Source organism: Hydra vulgaris, chromosome 13, assembly GCF_038396675.1.
Source record: "Hydra vulgaris chromosome 13, alternate assembly HydraT2T_AEP".
NCBI lineage: Eukaryota > Metazoa > Cnidaria > Hydrozoa > Anthoathecata > Hydridae > Hydra > Hydra vulgaris.
The window spans coordinates 46463987-46473869 of NC_088932.1; the positions used below are offsets into that span (position 1 = coordinate 46463987).

General features: G+C 29.5%; 1 protein-coding gene across 1 annotated transcript; it reads left to right on the forward strand.

Moving 5' to 3' along the window:
- The first annotated feature begins 7093 nt into the window (after positions 1–7093).
- On the forward strand, positions 7094–9108 carry LOC136089444 (uncharacterized). The gene is made up of 3 exons (XM_065815447.1): positions 7094–7692; positions 7851–8103; positions 8313–9108. The coding sequence occupies exons 1-3, from the start codon at positions 7136–7138 to the stop codon at positions 8535–8537; spliced, it is 1035 nt and encodes a 344-aa protein (XP_065671519.1). The 5' UTR covers positions 7094–7135; the 3' UTR covers positions 8538–9108.
- Positions 9109–9883: the final 775 nt, after the last annotated feature.

Below are 9883 nucleotides of genomic sequence, written 5' to 3' on the forward strand. Positions count from 1 at the left end.
TCAACAATAGATTCTATGGTTTAAAAAATCTCACTAGGAAAACGATTGGCTCGTTTTGCTGCTGTTGATGGATTTTCTATAATGCATTAGCTGAATCGGGTCAAATTCGTGAGCTTTGTGATAAAAGCTTAATTTTACCAAAATCTAAAGCAGATGTTACAAATATCATTCATAAATATTATACGGCAGAAGTTGAAAAAATATTCTCAAAGTAAAAAAAAAAGGTTTTGGGTTCAAATTTTTGAGATTTAAATTTTCACTTCAATGAAGCATTTATTAAGCTTGGATTTGAGAAAATGATAAGATCGCACAATTCAAATTACCTCAAACTACTAATAAAAAAATTAGAAATTTCTAAAAGTCAAATGAATAGAAAGGTATGAATGTAAATTATTTGTATTTTGTCTTTAAAAAATATCAGAGATTTTCGCGCGGATTTAAATACACACAAAATTGTACCACATTATCTCCGCCATATTTTGCCCTACTTTTTATTCTCCATATTTATTTAAATTGCAGAACAAATTTTTTGCATTTTTGAATAATTATTTTTATCCATAATTAATTTTAGCTTAATTTTCAGTCAATAGAGAAGATTATCTTCTTTAAAAAAGAGGTTTTTAAGGTATATAGATCTGATATAAAGTTTTAATTAAATTAACGGTACTCCCGCAAATCAAATTATAGAAATTTGTTACATACAGTTACATTGTTTGTAAAAAGTTATTGACTTAAATAACTTTTTACTACCATAAACTTTTTTTTTTCACTTTGTTTATTTGTTAAAAGTTCTTTTTTGGTTGAAAAGATAATTTTTTTTATTGTGTATTTAAAATGGTGGTAAAGTTGACCTTTAGCCTTTCTAGGGAGCGTTCAGTGTATATTAAAACCTCTTCATTTATAATTGTTTTCAAAAATTCCACCCCACATTTAATCCAAAACATTGTTTAATAAAATTATTGAGAAAATCACCATTATTGACCAAATCACCTCAAATGTTAGAAAGTTCCCACTTTCATTGTTTGTTTCGACCCCCTTTTATTTTGCACCTGAATGTTATGCTCTAAGTTTACGTAGTGGCACACAAGACAACATTTTTGTTACTCTAAACACAATTATGGAAGCACGTATGTGTTTATATCAGTTTTTAAAAATTTAGAGTAAATGGTTTTTTTTCAGCTAGAGTCTTCGACATTTAAACCATTCATTTACTTTGCTTAACCAAGGAAGTATAAGTTGTATCCCTTTCCCACTCCTTCTTAAAAAGCTTAAATACCCTTAAAAAAAAACCCTCCTTAAAAGTTCTTAAATAACCTTAAAAAAAGTCTTTAATTTCTCATAACTTTCTTTTTTTTTATCATCTAGGATGTTTTATTAAAGTGAATGGATTATACTTATTAATAAAGAAGCAAATATATAGTTCTTTGATAATATGCAAATCTATACTTAAAAAATTACTGTGATTGGAGAATGGGAACAGAAAACCCTAAAATCATATCCCCCCTACCCTTAACGTGAGGGCAATGAGTTAAATTATTTATTTTTTTATTAATATAAACTAGTTATGTATTCATCGACATATTTCAAATTTTATGTTTAAAGTGTCCAGTTTTTATGACAATGTAAAAAATACCCCCTTAATTTGTGGGGGCCACAAACTTTACATGGTCTGATAATTTCTGAAATTACCATAAACTGATCATTTCTGCTAAAATCTTAGGATTAGTAAAAAATAAAACTCTTAGGATTAGTTAAACTTTTTCAAGGTAAGAAAGTTATTTTAATTTTTTAAAAATTGATTAAGAAATAAAACTTTATTTTTGGATTTCTTTGAGAAATAGTTTCTGAAAGATTACCAAAATGCTCAACCTGCCAGTAAAATAAGTTGAGCAGCTGTGCGTATGGCATTTTTAATGACGCAAGTAAGATTAGAATGGGATTATTTTAAAGTAAAAAGAAAAAAGTTAATAATGCAGCCGAAAATCCTTCGTATTGACGTCATTAAGCGCTCACTTTGTGTGATTTAATAGATTACTAATAACGATGTTATAAAAATATTTGAGTTAGATTAAATCTATGATTTAAATTTACATTGTTTTAAGTAGCATGTCAAAAGCAGTCGTAAAACAGTATGCGGTGAAACAAATTATGAATTTGAACTAATTAACTACACATCAATTCATCAAGCACGTGAAGTAAATGCAGGTGGAGGCGTTTGTATTTATATCCTCAATTCAATAAACTTTGTCTTACGTAACGATCTCTGCGTCAATGAAACAGATTGTGAGTCTTTGTGCATTGAATTAGTAAATAATGCAGAAAGAAACACAATTATAAATACTACTAATAGACCGCCATCTGAAAACTTAAAAAAAATGTAAAACTCATGTTAAAACATTTCTAAACAAAATTATGAATTAAAAAAAACATATTTATATGGTCGGAGATTTTAACATCAACCTGATTAACTATGCCTCAAATATTAATGCTAAGAATTTTATAAACACTCTTCTACTAAATAACCTTATCCCAACAATAAACAAATCTAAAAGAATAACAAATAGGTCTTCTACTCTTCTTGATAACATCATAACTAACAACTTTCATAATAACCCTCTTTACACAGGTATAATACAGACCGATATTTCGGATCGTTTTCCTACATTCTTAGCTACAAATAACCTTTTAATAAACAATATTTCCACAAAATCTACCTTAACTCGGCGACTGGTCAATAAAAACTCCTTAAAAAAAATGTAAAAACTGTTTACAAAATTGCGTTGATTGGGATCTAGTACTGCAATCAAATGATGCTAATAATGAATTGCATATGAATTGTTTCTTAATCAATTTTGCAAACAATATAAAATAGCGTTTCCAGAAATAAAAAAAATTAAAAATAATAAGTCGCTCCAAATTCCCTGGATGTCTAAAGGTTTACTAAAATCTTCAAAAAAGAAAGAAAAATTATATATAAAATATCTTTAAAAAAAATCTCATAAAAATGAAATAATTTACAAAAAATTATAAAAATATATTTGAAAAAACCAAAAAATACTCAAAAAAACTTTATTATGCTCAGTTATTAGAAAAAACCAAAGGAAGCACTAAAAAAATATGGAATGCAATTAAGGATTTAATTGGAAAAATAATTACAACAAAAGCACGCTGCCAAAAAATCTTTTAATTAATGGAAAGTTAGTTTATGAAAAATCAATTATAGCTAAAGAACTAAACAACTACTTTGTTAATATTGGCCCAAATTTGGCCTCTAAAATTCCTAATAATTCCATTCCATTCGATTTATACTTAAGAGTCATTTTTTGTAAGAATCAGGCAGTCAATGGAAGTGACCTCCTCCAAATTGCTTGAATTTTTTATATATTGATCAGAATATAGAAAAAACCTGTTGGGGAAAAAAAAAATTTTCAAAAATGTTTCGTTCACTCGGAGTCTGGGCTTAAATTTTTGAGATTTTTTTAAAAAATTTTTAGAAATTTAGTTTTTGCCACCTTTGAACCCATTTTTTTGGCAAGGCAAAAAGTTGCACATAGCTTTTGTAGTTAATATCAGACGTAACCCAAAAGCTCTCTCCAAAAAATATAAAAAAGTTGCGTGACACTGTGCGGTTGGCTAATTATCATAGTTCAAAAGTACAAAATCAATCAGTTTTGTCAATTTTTAATCGGAGTTAATTCTAGCGGCGAAGTGTTGCACACAATTTTTCTTTTAGGATTTGAAATTATCAAAGGCATTGAGTCTAAAAATGCAAAGAAAGTTATGTGATACCTAAGGCCTATTAATATATTAAGGCTTGAAATTGGAAAAAAATGTTTTAGTATACTTACAAAATGAACCATTACGGCAGAGGCGCTTAGTTTTGTAAAAATGTAAACATATCCAACTGTCAATACAAAAAAGGTCCTAACATAATAATAAAAAAAATTCGTGTGATCTTTAGATATTAAGTTAAAAATAAAGGTACAAATTGTTAAAAATGATTAAGTACGAAGAGATATTTTTTTGGACACACAGATGAGGTTTTCGCTCACAATAAAATTTCTATCATCCAAAATTAGCATTTAGCATTACACAAAACATTGCACGTAATGTTAAGAAAAAATTTAAGCGTTTCTGACTATGATATAGAAATCATAACAATTGAAATAAATAATAATAAAAAACAATACATGATCAGAAGTGAATTATTTAAATTTACGTCATAACCAAATAACTTGTGGTGATCGAATGGAAGAAGAATCGCTGATATCACGATTGTGGAGAAACAAGTTAGTGGGCGGTTGTTTACTTTACCATAAAAATGTCTTAACTTTATTTTAACGATCTTTAAAATTTGCATAAATAGAGTAGATATTTTATCATTGCTATTGAGAAATAGGTACTGCATAAATATAACTTGTTTTTAGTTGAGTATGAAACAAAACAAATATTTTTATGAAAACTGTTGTTGCTTTTCAAAAGGAAATTGTGGATCATTCAAAAAACATAAAATTATAAACAAAATGTTCTACATTCATCAGCTGGGAGATGTTGATGTTAAGAAACACCTCATCAACTTAAAGGTAATTATGTATTTTAAATTTACGCAGACTGTTATATAATTTTTATAATTACATACTTTATAACTTCTCTGCAATAAGATTTTGAGACAAAGTTCTTTAAACAAAAAAAAATAGTTCTTTTAATTAATTCCTCACTCTTTTAATAAATAATCACTAAATTAATCACACTCTTGCAATATTGTATTTTAATAATAACAACAATGTATTTCAAACTTGTAAACATTTTTCGTGAAGAGTCAGATTATAAACAATGCTTTAAATGACACACTTAATAATTGTTTAAAAAATTGTTTTTAGGTCATGCGATTAAACGATAATAATATTTGGGAAGAAAATGGACTTATTGCAAATAGACTTAAAAGAAATCTTGAAAAGGATGAACAAATATGTGCTTTTCACCGGTACACGTTTGGTATTGCATGGAGTCCTCCAAAAACATGCTTTCATCCTCACCATCTAAATATAAAAGGAAAAAAGTCTCCCGCTTTAAGGGCGTCACCAATACATGTCGTCATATCAATGTCAAAGCGATACAATGAAGTATTTTCAGTTGGTGCAATGCTGTGTTTTACCCATTTACCCAAAGCAAGAAACTGCTTTATCTAGAGTCAACGAAAACACCAATTTATGTACAGAAACACAAACACAACAAGAACAAACGTATATGACACCTGCTACGCCAGATGAAGAATTTGATCCCGGTGAAATTAATGTTTCACAGGAGATTTTGGACGAATCTCTAAGAAGCCGTGAGAGTGTAACTGAGGTTCTTAATGCAAGTCCAATAAAATTTAGATTAAAAAGGAAGTTCGAATATCTGGAAGATACTACTAAAGATAAGTTAAAACGCAAGTATGTTCGCCTAGAAAACTTATTAAAGAAAAAATTTGCGGAAGCTGTTGCTCCTGGACAAAAGGAAATACTTATAGATTTTCTTAACAGTAAAAATGTTGATGAAATAAATAGCCCTCTCCCAATTGAAATTATTCGTGCTCAGAAAGTATATAAGCAAAGTGATTCCATGGGAAAGTTAGTTATCCTCTCATTATTAGACCATACCAAGTATACCAAAAAGTTTATAATGAACACTTTTGAGTGTACCAAACATCGTATAGAAACAGCAAGAAAATGGCATGCATCTCATAAAGGGTTGGCATTTCCAGAGAAGAAAGTATTCGTCCGATCTAGTCTTGATCAAACAAAGTGTGAACATTTCTTAGACTTTATATTTACAAGCGGTATTTTGCATGATGTTGCTTATGGAATAACCAAATTAAAATACGACAGCGGTGAAGAACAAAAGATAGTGCATGCAATACTGACGACAAAATATAGCCACGCTATCATGTTCTATCGAAAAAGTTGTAGTGAAAACAATTATATACCATTATCTGATTCAAGTTTGTGGAAAGTATTGCATGCAATAAAACCTTCAAGTCGAAAAAGCTTAGCTGGATTAGATGATGTTACTGCTTCAGGCATGAATGGTTTTCAAACATTACAAAAATTGGCACAAAGATTTAGCTCTAAATCTCTCGAAGCTGCCCTTGAAAAAGGAAAAAGGTATTTGAAAACAAGTTATCAAACCAATTGTAGTGTCAATGACTCAAACATTTCTTCTCATAGCTCAAAACATGCCTTATCAGATCCATCTGAAAAAAATCTTCAATCCAACACAGAGATATCAGAAGTGGTATGTGCCGATTGCTATGATTTGTGCAAAGCTATCGAGATGATCAAAGAACTAACAATTCAAAATTCTGACGATGCTGATTCTATTTATGATTTGGAAATTGCTGTAAAGGATGTATTCAACTACATAAAACACCAGATGAGAGATTCTCAACAGAAAAAGGCAAAAATCGAAGCTTTTAAGCAATTAAACGATGAAACTGCTTTCTGGCTTAAAGATTTTTGTCAAAAAATTCTTCCGGTTCGATACAGAGAGGGCCAAAGAGAGTATTTTGGCAAGAAAGGAATGAGTTTACATGTGGATATATTCTTCATAAAAATAGCAGGAAAGTTATTCAAACGTGTTTACTTTACTTCAATGTATAGGTGTGATCAGGGAATAGGTGATGTTGTTTCGTTAGCCACTGCAGTTTTAGACCAATTCAGAATTGATCAACCGCATATCAAGAAAATGTTTACCAAATCTGATAATGCTGGCTGCTATCAGGGAAATCTTTCAGCTGAAGCAATCTACAATGTATGCAAAGAGAGAGATATAAAGTTGCTGAGATATGATTATAATGAACCCTGTTGTGGAAAAGATCAATGTGACAGGGAGAGTGCAGTTGTAAAGACAATTTTAAGGAGTTACGTTGACTCTGGTAATAATCTTTTGACTGCTGAAGATATACACAAGACTATGCATTATAGTTTTGGCGCTAGAGATGCAAAAGTAACAGTTGCTCAAATTAGCAATGATAAAACAGTAGTTACTGGACCAAAGATTAAGAACATTAGCAACTATCACTCATTTGAGTTTGGTGAGAAAAGTATGAAGATGTGGCGTTATTTCAATATCGGTGAGGGAATTGAACAAGAGTATGGAAATTCTTAAAATTCAACCCTCGATTAAGTTGTTGTTGCCATATAGCAAAACAGATAATTCAATTAAACGTAACAAGTCACTTAAGGAAAAACAGAAAAGAAGTGACAGGCAATTATATTCATTAAGATTTTGCACTGAAATGAATTGTACTTTATCATTTGAAAGCGATGCTGAGTTAGAAGAACACATGCTATCCGGTCTTCATACAGTTCCGAAATCATTAACATCATTAGATAAAGTTCGCAACTCGTTTGTTCATAAGATGAAAATTACTTCACAACTAAATATGCCAATTTCTTCATCCTCTAACATTGCTTCCGTAAAAGACAAACCACATTGCATGAACATTTTTCTATTGCAAGGTTGGGCATTACCAGTTCGAAGTTCTTTTAGATTTTCAAATCAGCAGAAAGAACTGTTGTATAAATACTTTATTCGTGGAGAAGAATCAGGTAATAAAATGAGCCCTGGGCAGGTTCACATGCAGCTGAGTAGAGAACTTCCGCCTGATCAATATGTAACTAGCCAACAGATAAGATCTTTATTTTCAAGGTAGGCATTGTTGCTATCAAAACTTTTGCAAATTAGATTATGTTTCTGACTGTTAAATAGTTCTTTTACAAATATGAAATTAAAATTTAGATGAAAGTTATAATTTTGTGTGTTTGTTTACATATGTTTAAAAATATGTACAATTGATATTGTTATAGATTTAGTAACCTGAAAAAAAAAGGTAAGCTGGTAGAACCGACAACAGAAAATAATGAAAATAGTCAGGTTAACGATAACAAAGAAGTTTATGGCGAAAATGATGACTTTAATCTGGCAGGAGACAATGAAGATGATAATAAATATGAGGAAGACATCGCCAATCTTGCAAAAGAAATTTGTCTAGTATGGAAAGTGAATGATTGGGTTGCTGTTGCATATGAAAAACAATGGAATATTGGATATATTGTGGAGGTAATATTATTCAAAGTATATATTAGTTTCAAGTTTTTATTTTGTTTTACAAAACAGTGCTCTAAAATAAAAGGAATATAAATAAAATGTAAAAATAATTTCAGAATGACATTATATAAGACTTTACAAGTTTTATTGAATGTAAGCAAAATTAAACAAATCATAAACTCTTTATTATATTATTTTAAATGTTGCGCTAATACTTTTAGGTATTTATAACTGGGATCAGAGTTAATTGTATGATTAACGGGCAAGAGAAGAATACTTTTCGCTGGCTAGTTACTACCGAGGAGATAAATAACCAAACTGATAAAATTATCTGTTTAGTAAATGCTCCTTTTCTAATCAGTGGTTGTGGCGATTATTCATTATCCGAAGAAGACTATAATACAGTCATATCATTATTCTTAGAGAAACTTACTGCAGCAGAGTAGAAATTATGTGTGATGTGGTGGATAATGTGTGTAAATGACTCTATTAATAAATGAAAAACTAATTTTTAAATGGAAAAACATTTAAATGTTTGATTTATGTTTTATTTAATTAGCAATATAGTTATCTTGATGTTAGATTTTTGTTCAGTTTTTAATTCATGTTATATCATGCGTGTGACAAAATTACACGAATTTTTTTTATTATTATGTTAGGACCTTTTTGTATTGACAGTTGGATATGTTTACATTTTTACAAAACTAAGCGCCTCTGCCATAATGGTTCATTTTGTAAGTATACTAAAACATTTTTTTCCAATTTCAAGCCTTAATATATTAATAGGCCTTAGGTATCACATAACTTTCTTTGCATTTTTAGACTCAATGCCTTTGATAATTTCAAATCCTAAAAGAAAAATTGTGTGCAACACTTCGCCGCTAGAATTAACTCCGATTAAAAATTGACAAAACTGATTGATTTTGTACTTTTGAACTATGATAATTAGCCAACCGCACAGTGTCACGCAACTTTTTTATATTTTTTGGAGAGAGCTTTTGGGTTACGTCTGATATTAACTACAAAAGCTATGTGCAACTTTTTGCCTTGCCAAAAAAATGGGTTCAAAGGTGGCAAAAACTAAATTTCTAAAAATTTTTAAAAAATTCTCAAAAATTTAAGCCCAGATTCCGAGTGAACGAAACATTTTTGAAATTTTTTTTTTTCCCCAACAGGTTTTCTCTATATTCTGATCAATATATAAAAAATTCAAGCAATTTGGAGGAGTTCACTTCCACAGTTTCGGGAATTTGCCTGATCCTTAGAAAAAACGGCTCTTAAAAACTTATGATAAATTTAGGAATGAAACTGATTTAAAACTGAGTAAGTTGAGAACTGCTTTTAGCAGTCTCAAAAGTAAAAAAAGTGAAGGTTTATAATAATTAGTATCGATATTGTAAATTCAGTAATTGACGTCATTGAACCTTCTTTATTTCACATTTTCAGTCTCTCATTAAAGTCAGGTATTGTTCCTGATAAGTTAAAAATTGCCCGTATTACACCAATTTTTAAATCTGGAGATAAGTCAAATATTTTAAAGTACAGGCCTATATCAATATTACCATGTTTCTTAAAATTGCTAGAAAGAATAATGTATCACAGACTTTATAATCATCTAACTGAGAATGATATGTTGTTCTGCAAACAATTTGGCTTTAAAAAGAATCATTCTACTGAACACGCAGTAGTTGAAATTTCCAATCAAATATCTAACGCCTTAGATAATGACTGTTTTACATTAGGAGTTTTCATTGATCTGTCAAAAGCTTTTGATTCCGTAAATCACTATATT